Source organism: Lolium perenne, chromosome 6 (genome assembly GCF_019359855.2).
Source record: "Lolium perenne isolate Kyuss_39 chromosome 6, Kyuss_2.0, whole genome shotgun sequence".
NCBI classification, from domain to species: Eukaryota; Viridiplantae; Streptophyta; class Magnoliopsida; order Poales; family Poaceae; genus Lolium; species Lolium perenne.
In genome coordinates this window covers 37,740,437-37,768,062 of record NC_067249.2, presented here as the reverse complement: position 1 = coordinate 37,768,062, position 27,626 = coordinate 37,740,437, and the positions used below count along the sequence as shown (strand labels likewise).

The 27,626-nt window shown below is 50.0% G+C and overlaps 1 protein-coding gene across 2 annotated transcripts in view; it reads left to right on the top strand.

The window, feature by feature from the left end:
* Positions 1-27,335, top strand: part of LOC127308327 (putative disease resistance protein RGA1) — a 35,166-nt gene extending 7,831 nt beyond the window's left edge. The window contains exons 3-5 of one of the 2 annotated variants that reach the window (XM_051339119.2): positions 23,172-24,337; positions 24,422-26,801; positions 27,134-27,335. In XM_051339119.2, coding sequence (XP_051195079.1) covers positions 23,182-24,337; positions 24,422-26,547 — 3,282 coding nt within the window. In that variant the 5' untranslated portion in view covers positions 23,172-23,181 and the 3' untranslated portion in view covers positions 26,548-26,801; positions 27,134-27,335. Of the gene's footprint in view, positions 1-23,171; positions 26,802-27,133 lie in introns of both variants that reach the window. The other variant, XM_051339118.2, reaches the window with a different exon arrangement.
* Positions 27,336-27,626: the final 291 nt, after the last annotated feature.

Sequence of the window (27,626 nt, the reverse complement as noted above, 5' to 3'; positions counted from 1 at the left end):
GCCAGGGCACGACATAAACTTCCCGGATGTTGAATCGCTAGAGGAGGCGGAGTTCCTCGCGCCACCGCCGTGCCTCGTCACCGACGAGGACCGTCACCGGCATCGCCAGGTGCAGCGCAGGATCGCCATCGCCGAGCGCGACGAGCAGTTGATGCGCCAGTGGAGGGCGCGGTCCCCCGACGCGTTCTTTGCTAACCTTAGGGCACAACGCAGGTCCAACAGGCGCCACCGTCGGGCCGTCGCCGCCTTCGAGCTCGAGAACTCGAATACAACTTGGACCGAAACGACCCTCGGTGGGATGACCTTTGGACGGAGACAACCTCCGACGACGAGTAGAGACTAGACTAGTAATTTATCTATTTTATTGTAATTTCAATAAAGTCGTTGTCGGTTCTATTAGTTTAAATTTAGTTTATAAAGTCGTTGTCGGTTGTTTTTGTTCAATAAAGTGGTTGACACGAAATTTATTACGATTGAACTGAAATTAAAGTACAGAGCTCAACTGAAAAATAAGATACATGGCCAGATTCGAATGTTGGAGCCATTCAATCATAGTCGTGCCTAGTCCTATACACGTCGCCACTGTAGTCATCAAAGTCGCCGACGTCATCGTCGCTAGCATCGGGGTCGCGGTTGTCGAACCTCGGCGGATGACCACGCGTGGGCTGGGATTGAGGGTAGCGCAGGCGGGGGCCACGATAGGCCAGGACGCTCCGGAGAGTCCGGCCGCGCCACCACATCCGACGGCCGGCCTCGTTGAAGTTCGAAGGAGGCGGGCCGTCCTCCTCGTACCTGGCAACCGCCCTCTCACGTCGATTGATGAAGAAGCTGTCCCAAGTCGGGCTGTAGTCGGGATGCCACTGGGGATTCCTCCGCTGCTCAGGCGTGAGCTCGAAATAGTAGTGGTTCGTGATGGCCATCTCGCGTGGCACACCTACAGGGATAGGAGGGACCGGTACGCCTCCGCCGCTCCGCAACCAGCCGGTCGGGACGCGGTAGCCGGGCGGGCAGGGGTAGTTCGAGGCGCAAAGCGCCTCCGCCTCCCGGGGTGTTAGACATACGATGGAAGCCATGGGAGAGAGTGATGAGGTTTGCAGATATGAGAGTCCAAGCCTACATATATATAGTGGAAAAATGGCGGGAATGCGGGAAGAAAATAGGCGGGAACGAAGTGGCGCGCGAAACTTTCATCCCGGGTGGAGGCTCAAACCGCGACAAAAGACTGGGGGAGGCTTATCTAGGAGGGCCTTTTGTCACGGTTGGTGGCTGCAACCGCGACTAAAGATGTCGGCAGGATAATAAGGATGTGTCGGTAACCTTTTGTCACGGTTGGTGGCTGCAACCGCGACTAAAGGTGTCGGCAGGATAAGGACGCGTGGGTGGACGCACTGCTCGATGAGATAAAGCATGTAGCGCATGACGGCCTGTCGAAGGAATAAGACAAAGTAGAAGCGGTGCCGTGCCTATAAAAGGAGCATCGATACGCCTTGCCAAGCAGATCAACAAGCCAAGCTACGGTTTAATCTTCATTATTACATAAATGTAGAGATTGTCTTGGGAACTATATATGAAGAATACATTATTACATCGCCATCTAGTGTTGTGATCTTCTACGCCGTAGCCATGGAGAATCTTCATCATTTAGCAAGATGCTTGGGTCAATTTTCACCGTGAAGGGCGGAATTTCTTTAAACTTATTATAATCTTCTGACATGTCTGTCTTGTCATCCACTCCCACGATGTTTCTTTTCCCCGAAAGAACTATGTGGCGCTTTGGCTCCTTGATTGATGTATTCTTTTGTTGATTTCTTTTTCTTGATTTGCTAGACATGTCCTTCACGTAGAAAACTTGAGCCACCTCGCTGGCTAGGACAAAAGGCTCGTCCAGGTACGCAAGATTGTTGGGATCCACTTTGTTATCATACCGTACTTATCGTCAATATGTATAGCGCTGAGCTTCACCCATTTGCACCGAAACAAAGGGACCTTAAAAGTGGGACCATAGTCAAGTTCCCATATCTCCTCTATGTATCCATAATATGTGGTGGTCTGCCCATTCTCGTCTGTTGCATCAAAGCGGACACCGCTGTTTTGGTTGGTGCTCTTTTTATCTTGGTCGATCGTGTAAAATGTATTCCCATTTATCTCGTACCCTTGGAATGTACATATGTTTGAAGATGGTAACCTGGCCAACAAGTACAGCTGCTCCACCGCAGATGGGTCATTAATGAGATGTCTTTGCAACCAACTGCCGAAGGTATTCATGTGTTGACGTGTAATCAAGGACTCGGGCTGGCCCGGGTTTATTTCTCGTAAAACATTGTTATGTTTCTCGATGTACGGAGCCACCAAGCTGGAATTGTATAGAGCGTGTAGTGCGCTTGATTGAAAGAAATCTTGTCCCTCCACACCGTTGCTTTCCTTCCTAGTGTGCCTTTTCCGGTCAGCCTCCCCTCATACCGAGATTCAGAACACCAATCGGCTTAAGGTCAGGAAGAAAGTCAACACAAAACTCAATGACCTCCTCAGTTCCGTAGCCCTTTGAGATACTTCCTTCCGGCCTAGCTCGGTTATGAACATATTTCTTTAAGACTCCCATGAACCTCTCGAAGGGGAACATATTGTGTAGAAATACAGGACCGAGAATTCTAATCTCTTCAACTAGGTGAACGAGGAGGTGCGTCATAATATTGAAGAAGGATGGTGGGAACAACAACTCGAAGCTGACAAGACATTGGACCACATCTTCCTGTAATCCCGACAAAGTTTACGGATCCATTACCTTCTGAGAAATTGCGTTCAGGAATGCACATATCTTCACAATGGCTAGTCAAACATTTTATGGTAGAAGTCCCATCAATGCAATCGGAAGAAATTGTGTCATAAGCACGTGACAGTCATGGGACTTAAGTTTCTGGAATTTTTTCTCCTTCATATTTACTATCCCCTTTATATTCGACGGGAAACCAGACGGAACCTTGATACTGAATAGGGCTTCAAAAAAGATCTCCTTCTCTTGTTTGGTAAGAGCGTAGCTGGCAGGCCCTACAAACTGCCCTGGATGATTGCCGTTTCGTCCTTTATGAAGTTCCTGGTCCTCCCGTGCTTCTGGTGTATCTTTTGTCTTTCCATACACGCCCAGAAAACCTAGAATATTCACACAAAGATTCTTGGTCAGGTGCATCACGTCGATTGCAGAGCGGACTTCCAGGACTTTCCAATATTCTAGCTCCCAGAAAATAGATTTCTTCTTCCACATGGGCGCGTGTCCGTCATCGTCTTTCGGAATAGGTCGACTGCCTGGACCCTTTCCAAAGATAACATTTAAATCCTTGACCATGTCAAATATATCAGCACCACTACGGGGTACAGGCTTCGGACGGCGGTCTGCCTCGCCATCGAAATGCTTGCCTTTTTTCCTTAAGGGATGCTTGCGCGGAAGGAAACGACGATTGAACGGGTACACAACTTTTCTGCTTTTTCCCAAATATTTACTTTCAGTCTCATCTAAACAGTGTGTGCATGCATTGTATCCTTTGTTCGTACGTCACGAAATGTTACCGAGAGCAGGCCAATCATTGATGGTTACGAATAGCAACGCTCGTAGGTCAAATTCTTGCTCCGTGTGCTCATCCCACACACGTACACCTGGTTTGGCCCACAACTCCAAAAGTTCATCGACTAATGGCCTTAGGTACACATCAATGTCGTTGCCCGGTTGCTTTGGGCCTTGGATAAGCACTGGCATCATAATGAACTTCCGCTTCATGCACAACCAAGGAGGAAGGTTGTAGATACATAGAGTCACGGGCCAGTCTTTGTGGACTGCAGCTCTGCTCCCCAAAAGGATTCATGCCATCCGTACTTAGACCAAAGTATAAGTTCCTTGCCTCACCTGCAAAATCCGGAAACTCTCTCCCGATGTTTCTCCACCGCCGACCATCAGCGGGGTGCCTCAACATCGCGTCTTTCTTACGTTCTTCCATGTGCCATCGCAACAACTTGGCATGCTCTTTGTTTACGAACAAACGTTTCAACCGTGGTATTATTGGAGCATACCACATCACCTTCGCAGGAACCCTCTTCTGGGTGGCTCGCCCTCAACATCACAAGGGTCATATTTTCTGAACTTATACCGAAATGCACCACATATCGGGCATTTATACAAATTCTCGTACTTCTCACCGCGGTAGAGGATACGATCATTAATGCATGCATGTATCTTCTCGCACATCTAATCCTAGAGGGCAGACAAGCTTCTTTGCTTCATATGTCTTGATGGGCAATTCATTATTTCTTGGAAACAGCTTCTTTAATATTATCATCAATTTCTCAAATCCCGAGTCAGTCACACCGACCTCTGCCTTCCATTTCAGCAATTCCAATATGCTACCCAGCTTTCTATGCCCATCTTCACAACCTGGGTACAACAATTTGTGGTGGTCCTCTAACATCGTGTCGAACTGCAACCTCTCCTTATCCGTGTCACAGTCTCTTCTTGCATCAGAAATGGCCCGACGAAGATCATCATCAACAGGATCATCTGATGCCTGTTCTTCACCTCCTTCTTCTTCATTGTCGTCCATTGCGGTATCAAAGCATTCAGAGAACATAGATCGATAATACTTCTCATCATTATCTTCTTCCTCATCGCCGTCTTCCATCATAACCCCTTCTTCTCCGTGCTTGGTCCAAACATTATAACTGGACATGAACCCAAACCGAAGCAGGTGGCTCTTAATATCTCTTGAGCAAGAGTAATCCTTCTCGTTCTTACATTTTAGACATGGACAGCACATAAAACCTTGCTTCGACTTGTTGGCCTCGGCCACAAGCAGGAAGAATTCACGCCCTCTCCGAAAGCGGGAGCACATCGGTTACCGTACATCCATGGATGACTCATCTCGCATCATAAGCACAATTATATATGTATCGATGCAATCACCTTGCTAAAATTAATATTGTACGGACTATGCATATATATATAGTCGAGAAAATAGTTGCTAACCTTTTTGGATCAAAAAGAGGAGAAATCTTATCAAATAAAACCAAGTGGCATCCCTCTCACAAGCATTCCATCAAACACCTCTTGTGCACATGTAGAAAAAATGAGCTAGCATACACCTCCACCTTCACCACCAAGGAAAAAATGAGGTGGGGGGGTGGCTGGCTGCTTCTATATATATATATATAGGGGGGGACATTTTGTCGCGGGCCGTATTACGACCCGCGACAAAAGGGGTGGCCACGTCGCTCCTACCCCTTTTATCGCGGGTCGTAATACGGCCCGCGACAAAAGGCCGCGACAAAAGCCTCCGCGCGCTCCACATGGTTTCGGGGCGACGTGGCCAGGCCATTTGTCGCGGGTGCAGGCGCGCCCGCGACAAAAGGCTCCCACGGAAGCCCTGTTTTCCACTAGTGCTTCCTTACTCCTTGAAAAACAGATCAGAGAGAGAAAGAGAAAAATCAGCGGCAAGGCAAGCGAGTGCGCGGCCAGCTCACCCGGGTTCGAATCCCCATCCGCGGTAATTTCACAGGAGGGGCGAATAAACCGGGTTATCATCCATCCGCGTCCATCCGCGGGAGAGTCTCATCTTTCCTAACAACGTATAGCCAAGGGAGGGATCATTCCCCCGTTGGTCAACGTTTAAGAGAAAAGTCAGCAAGGAGAGAGAGAAGAATCCTCCGCGCCGTCCTTCACTTGCCTCATTTTCTCGTCTCCCACTCCAATCACCGTCCCTAATTTCACAGCTGCCGCCGTACACGAGACAGAGGAGGCCCCGAGGGAGGGGGAAAAAGAGATGAGGTGAAGCACCTTGACCATCTGAACGCCGCGACCGGCCCTTTGTTCACTCCGCTGCTGGCTTGCCAGTCTGTGCGTAGCGGCACGAAGGGGGGCTTGGACGACGGGGTGGCGGGGCGTAGGTCAGGCGTCGGCACAGATGCGTCTGTGGTGGGATTAGGAAACGACATTGTGCGAACATGTTTTTGACTTAACGGTGACAGTACTCGTAATTTCGATTGAAATACAGGGGTAGAAATAAGGAAAATGCCCCCGCAACCTCCGGCTCGGCCAGCGTTAGATGCGCTTCATCCAACGAACCAACACGCGTGTCAAAGTGGGGCCCGCCCATGTTCTCCAACCTCCTGACCCATCGTCCTCACGAGACCAGCACACTTATCTGTTCCCTCCATTCGTCCTGCTCCACAGCTCCGCTCGGCCGTGTTCAACCTCCAGCCAGCCGATGTCCCCGATTCCCGCAGCCTCGTCGGCCGCCCCTCTCAACGGAGCAGCCTCGCTGGTGGACAACACCGCCACGCCGCGTTCATTCCGCTGATCTCCCTGCGTCGTTCGTCCTCCTCCGCGTCCGCGGGAACGCGGTGGTCCTTCCGTCCACCGCGACGGCCGCCACCTCCGTCCCGCGCGTCGCCACCTCCATCCCGAGTGTCGTCGGGGCCCAAAACCATCCCCTGCCACACCGTGGATTCTGCCCCATGGCGTGCGTGGATTCGAGCAGCTTGGCCGCCGTGGCCTTTTGTAACGGAGTTGCCGGTGAGGTCTCAGACCTGTGCTGCGGCAGAAGGCGCGCTCTTCTACCTAACGTCGGCGCCGCCGTTTCCCCTCTCCTTCATCCCGTGCGGCAACAATCTGACCCGCTCATCCAATTTCAGCCTGAGTGCTTTGTGTGCTACTAACGGTGGCCAAGGGCTGCAAATGTTTCCTGCTGTTGCTACCAACAGCGGCCGATGGTGCTGCAAAGGGTGGCTGAATATGCTGCCAACACCGGCCACGTGTGCTACCACGCCGACGCGCGGTGCTGCAAATGGTCATTGCTTGTGCTGCCAACGGCGATCACCGGTGCTACAAATGGCTGTTGTCGGTGTTGCAAGGAGCAAGTGGTGGTGCTGTCATTGGCGGGCAACATTGCTACAAGGAGGTCTCCGACCAAGTACCATGCTTTGACAAAGTACGATGCTGCAAATGGTCACCGACGGTGCTACCACCAGTCTGTGGTGGTGCTGCAAGAAGGAAGTGACGGTGCTGCCAGACGGTGTTGGAATGCTGTCGGCGGTGCACTGACGAGGAGTAGTTCACGATGCTACAATTGTATATTTTTATGCTACAAATATTATGTGGTTCTGCTACTTTAGTATAATTCTTGTGCTACAATGTCTACGGCAAGGTCTCCGACGAGTCTCCGGTGAGGTGTCTAGCAAGGTCTCCGGTGAGTCCCTGGTGAGGTCTCCGGCGAGGTCTGTGTTCGACGAATTTTTTGTTTTGTTTTATTTTATAGACTGAAGCAAAAGCGGGACTTTTTTTTGCTGCGACGAAGCAAAGTTGGGATTTTTATAAACGAACCTTTTTTGCTTCAATGAAGCAAAAGCGGGACTATTTTTGTTGCGACGAAGCAAAGTCAGAATTTTGCCTAAAATAGACGCGTCTCAACATGTGAAGCAGGAGGCTGGAATGTTTGGTGCCTCCGGAGGATTGCTAGCGCTTTCCTAGAAATAAACGGATAAATTATTTTCTAGGTATAGATTATGGAAGTACTGTCTTAAAGATTTGGATTTGAGGGCTGCTCCGGTGCTCCCCCGTAAACAAAGTTGAAGGGTTATAGTTGGTTATTTTTCCTATGTTCGGTCCGCTGAAACTCATATTGCCCCTGTATACATGTCTATACTGAAATGATATGTCTATATCGTGTAAGAAAAAAAAAGGTCACGTGATCAAGATCTTTATAGGACCTTTCTATTTCAACACACGCATGTGATCGTAGATACATACAAAAATGAGGTACAACACAACACGGTTCATACGGGTTTATATAGGGTTATACGGACGGTGAACCTACACTGAAACTACGATCGTGCCCCCACTTACAAACAGGTATAAGAAGATCTCCACTATTGTTTTCTCTGACGCGCCTAGAATTTTCCCAGAGGAGGAGCACAAAAGTGTTTAGATTTCCGAAATATAACTTCATTTGTCAGCCACACAGTATGGGCTGGGGAGAGCGCTGATGTAACGGCTCCAGGTAGTACCCCATTAGATTTTGTTTGCATTTTTCTTTTTATGCATCATCATGCATCATACATCATATCAGACACAATATTTTATCAAATAAAATATGTTTATAAATAAAAACTATTTTCCTTTCCCTCTCATATGGCTGTAAAAAAACCCTCCTCTTCTATTCATTTACCAAAATCCTGAAAACAAAACTACAAAACAAAATAAATCTATTTCAAAAGTTTTCAAAATTAAAAATCATATCTATTTTGTTATGGTTTTGTTTTTTTTCAATTTTTTTTATCAAAACAGTTTTGAAAAGAAAAAAAGAGAAAATAAAACCCTAACCCTCCTCCCTGGACCTCTACCTCGGTGGCCCAACCCCTCTCTCTCCCCGGCGGTCCACTCTCTCTTGTCCCTTCTTTCTTCCTTGGCCCAGCCCAGCTGGCCATACCGATTGCCCCCCCCCCCCCCCCCACTCCATTTTCTTTTGCATCGAGAATGGATGGAGGTGGATGTCGTTTTCATTCCCACGCGAGCAGCGTGATGCCGTGGTCCTCACCACCCCACCAACCCTTCCACCTGCTCCTCCCCTCTTTATCCCTCTCCTGGAAACCCTAGTGCCGCAACCCTTTTCCCCTCCTCACATCGCCATCCCTCTTCCCCTACCTGTTCTTCTCCCCAATCAACGTGAGCCACCGTGATCTCCTCGTTGTCGCCCCACCTTTATAGACCTCATCTCACCGTCATGAGGGCACCTTCCTGTGCGCCTAGAAGTCCTTGTTCCTCCATTAACGCTAATCAATCGTGGGTGCTCCCAATCGACAACCAATTTGAGTTCTTCGTCTCCAACACCGGCGACAAAATCGTCGTCTCCGGTCGCTACCGTCCTCCCCTAGCCTCATCGACCGCGCCATCGCCTTCCAGGTAACACGTCGCATCGCCTGGACCTCTTCTCCTCATCTCTCCCTTCCTGGCTCCTCTTGCCAATGGTGACCGTCGTGGCAGCCCGCAGGTCCTCGTCGCCGGCCATGCTTTCGTGGTCTCCTACAGCCGCGCCGCGCGTTTCTGGCAGCTCTGACAAGGCGCATCTCGCGCGCCCTCTCGCGCGTCCTCAAACCCTCTCCTTCGCCACGGCCGTGTTCGACTCCGAGTGCTGGTGGCAACGGTCGTCACTGCGGTCCTCGTCTCCAACCTCTCCCCGACCACCTCCGGCCCGCCTCGGCCAAGCCAAGAAGCTTGAAATAGACGGACGAACAAGAAGTTTTATTTTCTTTATTATTAGGTATAAATTATGGAAGTACTGGCTTAAAGTTTTGGATTCATGGGCTGCTCCGGTGCTCCCCCTAAACAAAGTTGAAGGGTCATAGTTGGTTATTTTTCCTGTGTTGGGTTCACTGAAATCCATATTCAGTCCATGTATACATGTCTGTATTGAAACGGTATGTATACGTCGCGTAAGAAAGAAAAAGAGGTCAAGTGAGCAAGATCTTTATAGGACCTTTCTCGTATCGTAGATACGTACAAAAACGAGGTACAACACAACACGGTTCATATGGGCCTATACAGAGTTGTACGGACGGTGGACCAACACTAAAATTACGATCCTGCTCCACTTACAAATAGGTATGAAAAAATCTCCACTGTTGTTGTGTTTAACGGGCCCAGATTTTTTCTAGAGGAGGACGACCGAAGCAGAAGTGTTTGGATTTCAGAAACGTAACTTTATCTGTGAGCTACAGTAAGCTGGGGAGAGCGCTGAGAAGTATAGAATACATTTTAAGAACTCTCCTATATGTACGAATCCTGTCCTGGCGTTCGTTTGACATAACACTTAGGACATCTTTCGTGGCCCGACGCAATCAAAAAAATTACGCCAATATTTCTATCTAGCGGCATGACCCTAACTGACTAAGGGTACGCATTTGGGACCGGCTCATGGCGTCCTTGGTCCTGGTTGGGCGTCCAATCGACGTCGATGAGCTCTCGCTCAGGAAGTGGACCACGGAGCCGGTGCGTGTGCGGTTCCAATGCCGCCATCCCGAGCGCATCAAGGGCTCTTTCCAACTGTGTGTGAATGGGGAGCCATACACGATCGGAGTGAAGGCGGAGCTGGGTGGGGCGTCGGGCGGCTCGGCCCCGGATGTGCCACCCAAGCCCCCGGCTCCGCGTGACGAGGACGGCGGCGACGAGTCCGACCCTAGCGGGGAGGTGGAGACTTGGAACCGGCACGGATGGAAAGGGAACGGCAAGGCCAAGTCGTCCGCGGAGCAGGGAGCTCAGACCTGGGCGGGGGGCGCGTCGCAGCTCTCCCGCGGCGGGGGCTCATGGAGTGCCCCGGTGTCGGGCAAACCGGCGTTCCGCATCGACAACCAGTACGGCTCCAACCTGGGGGCGTTTCCTTCCCTGCTGGAGGCGGTGGTGTCCAAGGGCGCCATCATCCCGACCGCGGTCGACCAGGAGGGGCTGGTGGTCAAGAAGAGGTTGCCGGCGGAAGTCATGGAGGTGGGGCTTGGGGGCGAGGACGTCTCGCTGGTGTCCGGTGAGACTACTTCACAGGTCACTGACCCGGTGGAGGCGTGGCTCCTCCCCAGCCCATGCTCCGCGCGCCCCGAGACGGGCGCTGGGCCCCTGGCGACGCACGAGATGGCTGGCGATGACGGTCTGGAGGGGAGCTTGGAGGGTGCTGAGACTCTGGTGGTGGAGGAGGAGCTGAGGGTGCAGCAGGGCGCGCCGGATGCGATGGTGGCGCTGGAGGTGCCGGCGGTACCTGCCACGGCGAGGGGCAGGCGCTCCAAGGCGGTGCCGGTGCCACCCTCGTCCACTCCGGCGGCGCTGCGCAAGAGCTCGAGGCACAAGGGCATGACGGCGTCGAAGCCGGTGCTGGAGAAGGCGATGGAGCGTGCCGCGGAGAAGAATCTCGAGACAGGTAATTTCGTTGTCCTTGACCATCTCCCTGACTCGCATTTATCTTCCGTGGCTTCGGATTGCTGTTTTGTCTCTACCCCGAGTGCGGGCACGCCCGCGGAGGCCTTGTCACTCATCCGGGACAAGGAGAGGCTGCAGGGTTCGCTTGCGGCGGTCGCGCGCCGCCAGGCGCAGGAGGCAGCTGAGGGCGCGGCCAGGGAGGCTGCGCAGACCCTCGCGTCGTCCTCCGCGACGACGCAGGACTCTCCTCGCGCTGACCAGGGGGTGGGCGGCGTGGAGGATGACGAGAGCGGCCAGGGGTTGGCTGCAGGGCTGGGAGGGGATCTCCCGCAGACGACAGGTGCCGAGGGGGATCGGCGGACTCGTGCTAGGGTTCCACGCAGGTCCATGTTGACCGTGCGGAAGGGAAGGGGCAAGAAGTCCATCGCCAAATGAAAGCCCTCATTTACAATCTTCGTGGGTTCGGCAGTGGGGGCCGGCGCACACAGTTGAAAGATTACATGAAGCAACATCGTCTGGACATCCTTGGCCTTCAGGAGACTATTAAACAGGATTTCTCGACGGCGGAGCTTCGTAGCCTGGAGTGTGGGGGACAGTTTGCTTGGAACTGGCTTCCAGCAGATGGACACTCAGGGGGCCTGCTTCTCGGCTTTCGGGATGAATGCTTCGAGGTAGGCTCGTGGAAGAAGGGGACATTCTTCCTCAGCGCCACGGTGTTTCAGCGGAAGACCAGGCTGAAGTGGTGCTTTTTCCTCGTCTACGGTCCAGCGGATCACCGCAGGACGGACGAGTTCCTTGTCGAGCTGGAACGGGAAGTTCTAGCGGCTCCTTTCCCAGTTGTGGTTGGTGGGGACTTTAACCTCATCCGCACGGCTGGCGACAAGAGCAACGACAACATTTGCTGGCCTAGGGTGCGCCGGTTCAATGAGGCCATTGCCTCTATGGCTCTGCGGGAACTGTGCCGGGTTGGCGCTAGGTTTACGTGGACCAATAGGCAATTGAACCCCATTAGATGCGCCCTGGATAGGGTACTCGTCTCGCCGGCTTGGGAGGCCGCCTTCCCTTTGTGCTCCTTGACGGCTGTTACCCGGATCGGCTCGGACCACACCCCCCTCCTGTTGGACAGTGGTGAGGAGGCTCCGCGCCGACAACCGCGTTTCTTCTTCCAGACGTGGTGGTTTGGAGTCCGAGGGTTCCAGGAGCCGATGACAGGAAAGCTAGGGAGCTACCTGGAGTCGCGTGGGTTGGACCGATGTTCGATCGACGTTTGGCAGCGGGTGGCTCGCAACTCGCGCCAATTCCTGAAGGGCTGGGGAGCCAACCTGGGCAAAGAGAAGCGCCTCTTCAAGGAGGGCCTACTCGCTCAGGTCGCGGATCTCGATCGTCGGGCAGACTCGTCAGGGCTTGCCGAGGACGACTGGGCGCTGCGGTATTTCCTGGAGGACCAGCTCATCTCGCTGGATAGGCTCGACGAGGAGTACTGGCGACAGCGCAGTCGGGTGCAATGGACCCTAAAGGGGGACTCCTACACGGCGTACTTCCATGCGATTGCCAATGGGAGGCGACGCAAGTGCGCCATACCGCGCTTGATCACTGATCATGGAGAAATTGAGGATCAAACCGACCTCATGAAGCACGTATACGATTTCTACATTGGCCTCATGGGGTCGTCCGGGGAAGAGAGGGTATTTTCCCTGGCTCCAAACCTCTGGGGAGAGGAGAAGCGGGTCTCGCCGGCAGAGAACCTGGCTTTGGAGCTCACCTTCACTCAAGAGGAACTGGACGAGGTCCTCTTGAGTATGAAGACGGACACGGCCCCAGGTCCGGATGGCCTGCCGGTGTCTTTCTTCAAACGGTTTTGGGGAACCCTTCGGGCACCAATCTTGCAGCTCCTTAACGATTTCGTCCTTGGGAGGGTGGATATCGCAAGGCTCAACTTTGGTGTTATCTCGCTGATTCCGAAAGTCCCAGGCGCGGACTCGATCAGACAGTTCCGGCCTATTGCCCTTATTAACGTCATATTCAAGTTTGTGGCAAAGGCTTACGCGATTCGGCTGGCCCCGTTGGCTCACAGGATCATTGATCGGAGCCAGACGGCGTTTATTCGTGGCAGATGCCTTCACGAGGGAGTGTTGGCTCTCCATGAGATTGCTCACGAGCTGCGGGCCAAGAAGCTTGGGGGCCTCTTGCTCAAGCTTGACTTCGAGAAGGCTTATGACCGCGTCAACTGGGATTTCCTTAGAGAGGTTTTGCTCCGCAAGGGGTTCTCAGGGATGATGGTCCACCGCCTGATGCAGCTGGTCATGGGTGGCCAAACTGCTATCAACGTTAACGGTGAGGTCGGGGCCTTTTTCCGTAATGTTCGGGGTGTGCGTCAGGGCGACCCACTCTCCCCCATCCTCTTTGATTTTATGGTCGATGGCCTGGCAGCCATGTTGTCTAAGGCCAATGAGGCAGGCCACATCGAAGGGGTGGTGCCACACTTGATCCCTGGGGGGTTACTCATTTACAATACGCGGACGACACGATGGTGTTGATCCTGCCGTCCGATCTGGGGATCGCTAACCTCAAGTTTCTCTTACTTAGTTTCAAGAACATGTCCGGGTTAAAAATCAACTTTGACAAGAGTGAGGTTTTTGTGACAGGGGTCGCTTCGGTGGAGAAGCATAGAGTAGCGGACATGCTTAATTGCAAACTGGGCTCGTTACCAATGAAATACTTAGGATTGCCAGTGAGCGATCGCCCGCTTAGGGTAGCGGACTGGTGCTTCCTCCCGGAGAAGGTGGGACATAGGGTCGACCCATGGCAAGGCCTTTTTTTGGCCTCGGCCGGGCGCCTTGAGCTGACTAACTCGTGTTTGTCTAGCTTACCTATGTTCGCAATGGGCATCTATTTGCTCCATGACGCGACCCATCTTGCCATGGACAGACCGAGGTCCCGCTTCTTTTGGGAAGGAGTGGGGAACAAGCGCAAATACCATATGGTTGATTGGGCCACGGTCTGTAAGCCGAAAGAGATGGGGGGTTTGGGTATCCTCAACACGAAGCTTATGAACATCGCGCTGATGCTTAAATGGATATGGAAGCTTTATCAGAACGCAGAAGGGCTGTGGGCTGATTTGATTCGCGCAAAGTACCTAGGGGATAGGGACTTATTTGATAGGGACGTGCCAGTTAGAGGCTCCCAGTTTTGGAACGCCATTCATAAGATCAAGTGGTATTTCAAACTTGGAGCAAGGCACAAGGTCCGGAATGGGAAAAGGACCTATTTTTGGCTCGACTGGTGGTCGGGGCCTGGCCCCCTCAGGGCGAGATTCCCTAGGCTTTTTAGCTGCTGTGATCAACCGTTCATTACGGTGGATGCGGCAAGGGATAGGGGCGGCGCGCCGGGAGCGTGGCGCATCCGCTTTAGAAGGCAATTCAGCCTGGCGGAGACGGTCGAGTGGGACAACCTCTGTCGCGAGATACAAGAGCTCCCCACTGATGACCAACACGACGTAGTTTCCTGGTCCTTGGAACCCTCAGGGATGTTCTCGGCTAAGTCGGTTTACTACGGACTGACGCAGGGGGCGTCGGTGTCACACTTTAGAGATGTTTGGCGGGCACGGGTGCCTCCAAAAATCAAGGTGTTTCTTTGGCAGCTTATCAGGGGCAAGCTACCATCGTCTGAGCAGGTGGCCAAGCGGCGTGCTCCGTCTAATGGCCGATGCTCCTTGTGCGGAGAGGTGGAAGACTGCAACCACATCTTCTTCACTTGCCACATGGCGGGATTCATGTAGGCGGGAGTTAGGGAACTGCTGCACTGCGAATGGAACCCGGGCGGGATAGGGGATTTCATTGCGCTAGCTCAGGGCATTTCAGGCCCTCTTCGTAGTTTAGTTTGGTTCACCTTTGCGGCCATGTCTTGGTCTCTTTGGAACATTAGGAATAAACTAACTATTGAAGGAAAGCTGATTAACAACCCGACTGACGCCTTCTACCATATGATGCTTCACATGCAGTCTTGGAGGGTACTGGTCAGACGGAGGGACAGGGCGCTGCTGGACGAGGCGCTCGAGGCGGTACGACTGCTGCACGCGAGGAGTAGAGCCGGATGGTAGAAGACGCCGTCAGAGACTGCTTGTGCTATGCTATTACTGTTTTCGACCCGCTCCAGGGCTTGTCATTTGATGTATCTCCGTGAGTACTTCGTGTGGGCATGTGTGCTGGCCTAGGCAGGGTTGCCGTGCAGACTTGTTGAGATCTTGGGTGTGTTGTATCTGACGCTTTTGCGGTTCCGTTGGGGCTTTATATATAAAGCCGGGCTCATAGCCTTATGTTTACTAAGGGTACGCATTTCTAAACCAAATTTACAGTGTGAATGTGTTTGCACGGTCGTGCGTGGCCTGGCTTGCCTCTCTCTTTCCTCAATGATTAATGAAGTGTTTATATGCTAGCCACTCCTAGCACACAAAAGGGATCTTCCTTTACCGATAAAATAATATATACTACCGCTGGGAAAGGTGAGGATGCATACGGACATGTTAGAAAAAGGTAGCCATTTTCATGCCACTGCTCAACGCAAACGGAACAAAATCATGCCCAAAATATATCGGAAAGCAAAAGATGCCTTGAATCCTGAATGAAAGAGGTCTCCGGACTTCTTTTTCCACTGGGATTTTTTTGTTTTATTGCGCTTAAATTTTTTTACTTCAATAAAGCAAATGCGGGATTGCACTGAGATGATGTATCGCGCCTTCTGTTGGCGGGGGTCGGGGGAATTATCCCAGGATGCTCATTAAGGATGCCTACAAAATGCTGGTTATGGGTGATTGATCGACTAATCTACTACTAGAATTCTATAAAGTAGATGTTGCGGGATTTGTTTGGTGCTCTGAATTTCATAGCAACAGTATGTAAGTGCGGGGTGAAAATTCAAGGTCAGACCTTAATTGGTTGTGCCTGGAAATGACTTGGTTGAAGGTATTGTTTTGAGAGCGGGGATTATCTTCAGGGTGAAAACCTAAGATCTTTGATTGGGCGACGATGACGCTTGTGCACTGTTCCCATCCTAAAGGCATCGCTTTTAGAGTGTCTAGAGTTTCAGGTGTTGTCTTGGTGGTGGATATATTGTTGTTAGATTATTTTATTTTGTTTGTTATTTTTCTTTTTTTGTTTGTTTGCATCTATACCGTCATTAGGGTATTGCATTATTTCAGAAGCTGGATGTAATTAGTATCTCTCGATATTTATTTATTCCCTTTTATCAAAAAAGTGCATCGTTGTTTTGGTTACAACATGAAATTGTTGCCATTTCATGTATCTTCTTAGCTTTAGTACGATTATATGGTATAGAGTTAGCGTCCAAACAAGGCCCGACAAGCCTTAATACGACGGCAACACAGAATACGATTTGGACACACAAAAACTGGTGCACGAGTGTCCTTATACATTCACCTCCCTAAAAATAAGCATGGTGTGATCAAAAAAGTAGGGCAGAGCTATTTAACACTAGGCAGCAGAACATACATGATATACCACTCTCGTTGCCTCGAGCGACGCGAGGAGTGAAACCTTGAACCGGCTTAAGCGCCTCCCTATCGGCTCCCTCTATAGCTGCTGTCGTTGCCCTGAGCAGCGCGGTGGCGGGCCTGCTACCAACAGGTTCTGGCTACCAAAGTGTGGTGGGGCGCTCTCTCCTAGTGGAGGTCACCGCGTGTGGATGATGGGGCGCTTGGGTTGGGGATTCGAGGAGGCGGTTCTCCGGCTCGTCAATGGAAGGTGACGGCGCGACTGTCTAATGGTAGCAACTCGTTTGGTGGACGACGTGTGTGGCGCTTCTGGTTTCTCCTTCCGAATTGCAATCCAAGATCGCATTGGCAACCCACCACATGGTTGTGGCCATATTTTGTTGCTAGATTGCACCGTATCGCATCGTATGCTAGGCCACTTTGGCTATGGCAGCTACTTGTGGCCTAGTGTCGCTACCTGTCCAAAGGTCCTAGATGGCCCATGCCCCAAGGGTGACACCCACTGCGTCTTGATCCACCACAAAGTGCACCTCGATCTAATACGAAAACTTAGATACATCGTCAATGCCGTAGAAGGCTTCGTGCTTGGGTGATTGGTGAAGTCAACAACATAGTGTTGAAACCTTGGGTATCTTCTCGATGGCCCCTATTACGAACCAAGATTTTGATGTATGGATTATCACGGGAGTTGCGTACTTCCGTTTGAAGATCTACTACTCTCTGAAGATAAGGAGAGGATGATTAGAAGATGAAGATTCACTGTTCATTGTGTGCAAATGGTTTCATTATGTGGCATTGTATACATCAAAACCATCCACGTGATGACTGTTAGTTTGACGATCGGCAAACAATAGTAGTTTTCTTGAGGAGTGGGGGTGGATACACATGTTGACTTTGTTTGACTACACATGATTAACCATTTTTGTTGTTGTAGAAATTGTACAAAAATTGAATCTCTAGAGAGTGAAAAAACAATAATCTGACTATAATGTCGAGACCGATCAATAACAACCCTTGTGCATTATTAACCTTTTAGAGGTGTCTCTATGGAGAATCTTTCTCGGAGCCAAGGTGTCCTTAGTGGTGGTGGTTTATTCATGTTGTTGCAAGTCTCTGATCTCTCTCACCGGGGTCTTTTTCTTTCTCTCTCTCTTTTTTTTGTTTCCCTTTTGGCTGAGTTTCTCTCGTGTCTATACTAGCTCTCACCATTATGTTCATGTAAAAGCTGGGAATATTTGGTATCGTCTATGTACAAATATATTCTCTTTATATAAAAAAGAGAAACAAGTATGTTTCACAAACTTGATAGCTGACACACCTAATATCTTAGTCGTATTTATACTTTTATTGCAAAAGAAATATATCAAGAGATACCAATTACACTTAGTCCATGCACCGATATAATATCACGACCATGTCAAGACAATATGGATGCCCATAGCCAAAAAAAGAAGAACCATCATGGTAATTAGTGACTCGTGGCAACTTTACCCAAACCACGAAAATTTGGAACATCCGCATTGCATAAGAATTTCTCCAATAGTGACGACTCCATAAAAAACAATACACCGGCACTCCTAACAGATCATGTATAAAGTTAGAGCTCTCCAAACAGTGCCTTATTGAAGGAAGCGGCAGGGAGTGTGTCATTGCTAGGTACAACCAATAAAGATGAGACATAGAGTTTTCATTGTTAATCAAAAAACACCACAAAAAATGAAGTCACGTAGTGCCGTTGCCCGATTTGCAAAGGATGTTGCTGCAAATCACCAAACACATGGTCACAGCCTTCACATTTACAATTTTGATAGTTGTACTTGCATAATATTCTACAAAGCATCGTCTTAATCTCATAGAACAAACAAGCTATCAAGATCTTCTGGTCTTCTAGTCATACTATCCTTGGTAATCACGAGCGAGATGATGACTTGACGTGCCCGATGGTGCCGACGGAAAAGCAAGGCTTCACTGCACATTTCCTAAAAGCTGTATGGAAAAAGGTTTGTGTCGTCGTGTGAATGGCAAGTACATCACTGAGGGTACCTCACAGCATGGAGAGAGAGGTGGACGAAAGGCAGGAGCTACCGGCACTGTGAGTTACGAGTTACCCAGCTTCAGATATCGCAACGGTGGCAAAACCTTATATGTTGCTATAATTCACTATAAAGACAAAAGATGCGCAATTACAATGAGATAGCCCAAGATCCTACCTATAAGGCGCAAAGTACTAGGGTTTACAAGGAGTAGTCTAGGTTGGACTCTACTAAAACTATCCTAACTAGCTACAACTTTTCGTGCATGTAATGATCCGACTAACCTATGTCGGTATGGATCCAACCAACTATGTCGGTGCAGATCCGAATAGACCTTCTGATCCTGGACTTCCCATAATGGTTAATCAACAATTATGGCCAAACCATCATCTGTGAGCCATTTGGGCTTGCTGGTATTAGACTTTATCACTGGTATACCCATGAAGTATATCCATAACATTGTGGACACGCACGAACTGGACCCATCTGAACTAGAGTTCCATGAGTACAATTGCACTTCTCTATGAAGACTTTTTTCGAGACTACGTCAAAGAAATGCCATACTTTTATAGAAGATAGATGTTTGAGTACAAGAATACTACCACGAGCGTAGCAACAACTCCACACCGGTTAGTCCGAAGACATCCACCACCGACAAAACAACAACACAAGATGAAAGAGCCTCTCCTAAGCTAAACAAGAAAGCCTCGTCTCGACCGAGAGTCCAGATGCATTCGAAGACCAACATCTCCAAAAGAAATCTCCTTGTCGATGCACCATCTAAAGGAGATAGCTGGCGGAACTTGGTTGGTCATGTGAAGGCATCGCCTTGGACTCACCGAAAATGTCGTGCATTATGCCCCTGAAGAATGACCTTGGACAACGGCGAGCTCCGGAGGAGGGTAACCATGAACCTCTATGTCATGTCTCCAAACGGGATGCTCCCAACTCTGGACCAAGGCTTTCACCCGAGTCATCTACCAAAAAAATGGGAGAGAGAAAGAGAAGTTTTAACAAACCTTGGCAATGCCTCTCCAAGGAGGGGAACGACACCCGCGGTCGCCGTCGTCGCTAGCATCGACCGAAGGAAGGCAAGATTTTCACCCGTATAACTTCACACTTCCCTCCCTACCAGCCATACAAGGATACCGTTCATGTTCACACTATTGAATATAAATATATTGCCTAGTCTCTTTCTATCAGTTCAGACTTTTGATTTAATTGACTAGTGCAACAATCTTTCATGGTATCAGAGCCAAGAGATCTCAAGTTCAAGATGCTACTCACGCAGTTTTAAAAACAAAAGAAAAAAAGATTTAGTTGGCTAGTGCAACAATCTTTCAGACACGACCGCCACCGCAACACTAGACCATCGCATATGAAGTGTCGTGTAAGTCCTATGACCCGCACGAACGAGATCTCTCCTTCCCGCAGCCCCCCGACAGTTGTGTTACAACTTAGAGCATCCCCACTCGTTGGCGCTCCCCACGCCCAAATCCGGACGAAACAACCGCCGGATTGGACGAAAATAAGTCGTGGGGAGTACCGTATTTCCAGTCGTCCACCCGGAGTTCGGCGGATAGAGTTTAAATTCAAACAAATCGCCGTCCCGCGCTACAAGTACGGCCAGTTGATCGGCAAAAGGAGCAAAAGGATCAGCCACAGATCGGCGATCGGAGGGAAATTACACGGAGACAGGCTCGTCGGCAGTCCCGGCCGGCACGGCGGTGTCCGACGGACCAGTTTCCTCACACGTCGTGGCCGAAGCGGCTGCGGCGGCCGACGATGAAGCAGCGGCAGTGGACGTCGAAGCAGCCGCAGTCGACGAGGTAGATGGTGAGGCAGACGAGGTAGGAGCCGGCGGAGACGACGAAGGACTGGCCGGAGTGGCTCGGAGGATGTCGCTGCGGTGGCCCTGGTACCAATTCCTCGTCTCCTCGTCCATCAGTTCCATGTCGCCGCCGCCCATGAGGAACGCCAAGTCTGTGTTCCTCTTCTTCGCCGCCGCCGTCGTCTTCAGCAGGGCGATCCAGACGCCTTGGTTGGCGAGCATCTCCCGCCACCTGCCGTCGAACTTGTCGTTCCTCCCGTCGGCGTGCGACCTCAAGTCGGCCCAGCACTTGTCGATCGACGCCTGCATCCTGTCGGCGGGATTGCCCGTCTTTTTGAGCTCTTTGAGCTTCTTCTGGCCGAGTTCAGGGCGCCCTTCCGCCGCGCTTGCCGCCGGAGCGTCGGGGTTGTACTGCTCGGTCTTGCACTTCGAGAGGGTCGTGCGGACTTCCTTCCACTTCTCGCAGTTCTCGAGGCGGGCGTAGACGTTGAGGAACTTGAACTGCAGGCCGGTGTCGAACGACTGATTGGCCCCGATTATGCCGTTCATGGACACGGTCTTCCAAGCTTCGGCGAGGCACTCCTCTTCCTTCGGCGTCCATTTGATACGCGGTTCGGCAGGCGGCGAGTCCTTCTTCCTCTTCTTCTTCCCCTTCGACAGGTTGGCGGCGGCTTGTGTTGGCTCTTCTTCTTCCTCGTCTTCTTCTTCGACGGCTTGGCTTCCGTCGGAAACATCCTCCCGATGCTCGTTGCGCGCCGCCACAGCGGCCGTCGCCCTCTGCTCCTCTTGCGTGAAGAACCCCGGGCACGCAGCGGCGGCGGCCATGAAAAACCCCGGGCTCGCAGCGGCGGCGGCGGAGCCGGAGGTGATCATCTCGTGGATCTCCTCTTCGTTCGGCGCCGCCATCGCACCGAACGCGAGCGGCCCTCGTCGCATGGCCGGCGAGGTGTCCTCGAACTGGCCGCCGCCGCCGACGTCAAGCTCGGGCGGCGACGGCGTGGACCTGGACGGTTGGACGTAGGCGCCCTCTTGGAACACGGCAGTCGGCGACGGCGAGTACAGCGAAGGGGAGAAGGACGACGGGGAACTGGTTGTACCTTGCGTCGGCCATTGGCTGGGGAACATGCTGCCGCCGCCCATGGCCATGCTGATCATCCTCGCTTGTTCGTCCTGGGCCGCCGCCGCCGCCCTCTTGGCGGCGGCTTTTTTCACCCTCTCCGCCCTGCCGCTTGTTTCCACCTCGCGTCGTTTCTCGTCCGCCGCCCACTCGGCGTTCGACATGCCCGGCGGCTTCGTCTTCTTCGCCCGCATCTTCCTCGCCGGCGCCTTCGGCGGCATTTTGGTGGACGAGAGGACGAGGAGGAGAGTGGTGGTGGACGAGAAGACGCCGCCGGGAACTGGAGCTGGAAGACGAGGAGATTGGGGAATTTCGGCGGGAGAGAATGGGGATATGCAAGCAAATTGGAGGGAATGGGGATATGCAAGCAAATTGGAGGGAAAATCGACAGGATTTGGTTTTCCAGTCGCCGACTACGCGGGTCCACACGACGTTTCGCGCCAAAATCTTTCGTCCGGAGTCCCCGAGCGCGCCCCGGGGGGCCGGGGATGGCGTGGGCTCGCCGGATGGATGAAGGGCCAATCCGGATGAAAACGAGAAACCGGGGGTGCGACTGGGCCGAATTTCACCGTAAAAACGTCGCTCGGGGGCCTCGTCGGGGGCACGAGTGGAGATGCTCTTACAACCGAAGCCTCTAGCCCGCACCACCAGCAACGAGCCCCGCTGGCGTTGCTCCTGCACGGCCTCCGCTGCGTCCAGGAATCCAACGCTCCACTACTGCACTACTTGCATAACCTTAATGGCCTAGAAAGCCCATGCCGCCACCTTGGGGACCGTGCCGCCACCTCGACGCGCCACCGCCTTTGGTCCTCGCATCGCACGCATTCTTCCCTGCTGAGCCACCTGAGCAGCACCTCCACTCCATCTTGTCGCGCCGCCGCTTGACACCGCCAGTGCGCGCCGCGCAGCTTATGGCCCCGCCCCGCATGAGGAAGGCCCGACAGGCCTCGCCTTGATGTGCCCGCCGCCAAAACCGCCAGCCTCGGTAGCGGCAGCAGACAGGGAGGGGCTTGCTCGATCTAGAGTTTGCCCTCAAGGGTCGCCCGAGCATGCGACCTGGGAGCGGAGCCCGAGTTGGCTCAGCTGTGAAAGACTACTGGCAGGGCAGTATGAAACTTTGGCCAGCCAATAAACCTCGGCTCCATGACATATGCACCTCCAAACAATTAATGGAGGAAGCGCAGAGGAGCTGCCAGCCCTTGGCGCACACAGATCGGCCTGGCCAGATCTGAAGTGGCATGTTTGGGCAAGATCAGGGGAGGCCGGGGACCGGCTGGAGGATAAAGAAAAAAAAAATACTTTATTTGGGACACCCAGGCGCCATCGGAGGGCCTCCAGCTCATTTGTAAGGGAGTGTTGAGCGTATGGTTTTCCTTGTGTTTTAGTGATGAGACCAATGTATAGGCCAGTATATGTTTAAAAGAATATATACCAACTATGTATATGTTATCCATGCATCATACAGACACACAAAGTTTTCAAACTCACACACACACTCTCTCTCTATTGATTATGTGGGCTAACTTTCTCTCTTTGATAAAAGGAAATTGTCGATCTTGGTTCCAAGTCTTGAACAAAATGATTCATTAGATAGAAAAGTGTGCTTGAAAATATTAGTTTCAGTTTTAGTCATATTTACCATCAAGAAGTATCAACTTATATTTTCATCTTTTCTTTACGAAGAAAGAACTTTTTACAACTGCAATAGGGATACACAATAATAAATCCTCTCACTATTTCAGGGTCCAGGTTATGATGTTTGCAATTGCAGACCAGGTGGCTAGTGGTTTCTCATCGGCTATTATTGAACACACCACTGACAAGATAATAAACTTCCTAGAGAGCAATTACGATCTGAGTCATGCTACTGAAGAGCTTCTCAACAAACTCAGATCACGCCTCACTATGGTAAAGGCTATTGCTGAGGCGGCAGACAACCAGCTCATCGTCAGCCCTAGTCTTGCCAAGTGGTTAAGGAACCTTCATGATGCTTCATATGAAGTGGAGGATGTGCTTGATGGAATTGACAGTCATGAAGTACTGACAGGAAAACGCAAGCTGAGCGAGCTCATATCATCATCTGTTAGAATCATTAAAAGTTTGATTGTACCCAATGAGACCATAAAAATGCTTGAGTGTGTTGTGCAAAAGTTGGACCACCTTTGTGCAACGTCTGGCACATTTGTTGAGCTGGTGAAGCAGAGTAATTCTATAGCCATGAAGGAGGGAATTGCGGGAGAGACTACTTCTCGTCTTCCAGTTGATGTCAAGGTATTTGGACGTGATGAAGTTTCAGAGTTAATACTAAAAGTTATTCTGGGTTCATCTGGAACTGAAGCAGAATCTAGCAGTGGACGAGAAAAACTTGTGGCAAGGTGCCGCATTGGTGGTATTGATGTTCTTCCGATTGTTGGTATGAGCGGGGTTGGGAAGACAACCCTTGCTCAAGTCATTTACAATCATCCAAATGTGAAGGAACACTTCTGTAAGAGAGCATGGGTGTATGTTTCAAAGCATCTCAGCATAAAGAGGACATTGCAAGAGATGTTATGCTCTTTTAAAGGGAATGATTCATATTTTGATTACAGTGATAGTTTGGAAACAACTATAAACAATATTCAAAATGTCATCCCACGGGATGGAAGATTTCTTCTTGTGCTAGACAGTGTTTGGGATGACATGTGTGACCATTGGAATATTTTGCTCACTGCCATAGCCTGCGAAGTGCCAGGAAGTGTAGTTCTTGTAACAACACAAAGCAAAAGTGTTGCAGACAGAGTATCAACAATGTGTCAAGTTCCACTAGCACCTTTGCCATGGGAGAGTTTTTGGCCACTTTTCCAGTATTATGCATTTGGAATTACTAGTGTTGTTGCTATGAGCAGCAGCCACACCCTTCTTCTAATTGGTAAGGAAATAGCACAAAAACTAGGAGGTATGCCATTAGCAGCAAAAGTAATAGGAAGTTTATTGAGATCTAGATTATCTGCAGATCAGTGGAGATGCATCCTGGAGAGCGATTGGTGGGATCTTACTGAAGTTTTACATGGAATCCTTCCGTATATGGGAGTGAGTTATCAGAACCTACAACACAGACAGAGACGTAGCTTTGCTTTTTGTTCTATCTTTCCACACAATTACTTGTTTGATAAAAAAAGATTGGTCAATATGTGGATTTCTCATGATTTTATCGAGCACAACAGATTTGATGGCACCAGATTAGAGGATGTTGGAAGTAAACTGTTTGAGGAACTTGTTGAAAGGTCATTTTTCCAGCCCACATTTGATAACAAGATGTACACTATGCATGATCTAGTAAGAGGTCTGGCCATTGCTGTTTCTTCACATGAGTACTTTCTCCACAAAGGAACATCACAGATAGCATCACCCACTGTTCGCCACTTAGCTGTGCAAGTTGGTACTCAACTGCACATTCCTGAACTTAACAAGTACAAAAATTTGCGGACAATCTTACTATTTGGTCAATGTGATAGTGATGAAATTTGTGATGTTCTTGACACCATGTTAGCAAATTCAAGAAGCATTCGAGTGTTGGACTTATCTTATTTCAAGGTGCTAGGAAAAATCCTACCAAACATTTCATCCCTGAGAAAATTGAGGTTCTTTGATCTCTCCTTCACAAGAATGAATAATTTGCGCAACTTCCCTTGCAATCTCAAAGTTCTGTATCTCCGTGGGTACAGACATGATTCTATTCCTCACAGCATTAATAAGCTTGTCAACTTACAACACTTGTATGTTGATGCGACAGCTCTCTCTAGGATTCCATTTATTGGACAACTAAGCCAACTTCAAGAACTGGAGAGCTTTAGTGCTGGAAAGAAACCTGGATTCATGATCAATGAATTGAAGAACATGCAAGAGCTAACAGGTAAACTTAGCATCAACAATATCCACATCATTAAGAATGTTCACGAGGCAGAGGACGCCAATATGATTGAGAAGAAACATCTTGAATCCTTGGAGTTAAAGGGGAAAATTGTATTGAGGGATGTATTGGAAGGATTGCAGCCACACCGTAATTTGCAAGAGCTCAAGATTGAAGGTTATGGGGCCAGAATATTCCCAGACTGGATGTTACAAGGCCATGTCTTCACAAATCTTCAGTCCCTTCATGTTGTAAACTGTCGATTTCTAGAGGTACTTCCGCCATTTGGAAAATTCCATTCACTCAAGAATCTCACTCTTGATAGCTTGCCATCAGTGAAGCATGCTGATGGAGCATCCTTTGGTTGTCTGCAAAATTTGGAGGAGTTCAAAGTTTCTTCAATGAGAGCATGGATAGTCTGGTCACATGTAGAAGAGGATCATGGTCCCTTCCTTCCATACGTCAAAAAATTTCAGCTTCTGAATTGCCCTGTACTAGAAGAAGTGCCCTACCTATCATTCATGTCTTCCCTGTCAGAACTAGATATTTCAGTTTGTGGGAACTATGCCAAAGCACTACCACAATGTGCACAACTCATGGCATGTCTCAAAACATTAAGGATAGCTGACTGCAATCAAGTACTCCAACTCTCTGGTCATCATTTCAAGTTACTAGAGTATCTAACAATCGAAAATTGTGTTGGGCTACGTTTGGTTGATGGAATATGCTCCTTCTCCAACCTTAGGAAAGTGGGGATTTCTGGTTGTCCTGATATTCTTATGGAAGTATCAGACCAGTCAACTAGACAAGATGAGCAAGGTTCACTCCATTTAATATTTCTATGCACAGATGTCAGCTTATTACATGGAAATTGCTTTGTGCCCTCATTGCGAAATGTAATGATCACTTACTTGGAGGCTGATCATTTTACTGTGGAGCAGGCAGAATGGTTTGGGAAACTAATATCTGTAGAATGTCTTGATTTTATATACTGTTTTTTTCTTGGAGGACTCCCTTCAACACTAGGCAGACTTACCTCCTTGAGGGTACTTAAAATTGTGAACTCACAGAAAGTGTTACCGGGACAAGGAACTGTGCCAGCGAACCTCCAGGAACTGATTCTAGAGGGTTATGCACTTGATTGGGAAGATAAGTTCAAGCCTGGAGGGTCGGAATGGTTAAACATTTGCCATGTTCCGTACATTCGTCTTAATGGGAAGACTATCTAAAATCTATCAACTGATGCTTCTTCATCATCCCAAAACCATCAAATTTGAAAGCATGCATTTGGTCCTAGATAGTGAAAGAAGCCAATCATGAGTGGAAGGCATACTACTTTTCATGTCTAGGTTTCAATCATACAATGCCCAATGGAAGATGTGTTATTGAGAGAGTGGGTCCACGGCAAATTTTTACTACTCTGTTGAAGTTGAAGAAGTGCATGATACAGATTATGACGGTCGAATGTGCTTGCTGGCTTAAGGTATATAACTTCATAATTCTTATCACCATGTCCTACTTTCTTTAAAATTTGTGCTTATCTCTGACTGAGCATGTCTGATGTGTGGAATGGAATAATGGATATCCTCCTCAAGGGTTGGAAATATTTTTTAATTAGTAGAATTACTAGAGTTCAGAGATATGGTAGTGATCACAGTCATGACTACAGACACATAACTTTACTCAAGTGTTAATGAGTATTAGAAAATCTATGGTTGGTAGTTTATTTATCCTGAAGAGACGATCTGAACTTAGAATCCTCCTTAGACATTCTCGCTGATAGCATATCACCTTTTGTGTTGGTTACCTTCACAGGCTGACTCGCTAAGTTGTTGATCTCCCTGAGTGGCCTCCACGACGTTGTTGATCTCCCTGAGTGGCCTCCGGTTCCCCATCTCTGCACAAATAGAGGAGAAATCAAGGAAGATCAGAAAGGGGAACCGCGACGGGGCGCCGGAGGCATATCTGAAAGCAAGAACCCAAGACCCAAGAAGAACTCGGGGACGCGCACGCACCTCGGACGTTGGGCACGGGCTTCGCCGCCACCGGCCTCCGGTTCTCCCCCGCCCTCTCCGCAGAGCAACCGCAGGTAGCGGAAGCTAGCGAATGGATGGGCTCTTCCTTCTCCGATCCGGGGCTAGAGCGGATGCGGTAGCAGCCTAGCAGGGTCATGCAGACGGGGAAATTTTGCCACTCTATCTGGCCCTCTTTTATTTATTTTTGTACTCCCTCTGCTTTACATATATAAAAGATGCTTATATTTTACATGTTCTAAAATAAACTATATACATCTCATAGTGAGTCAATC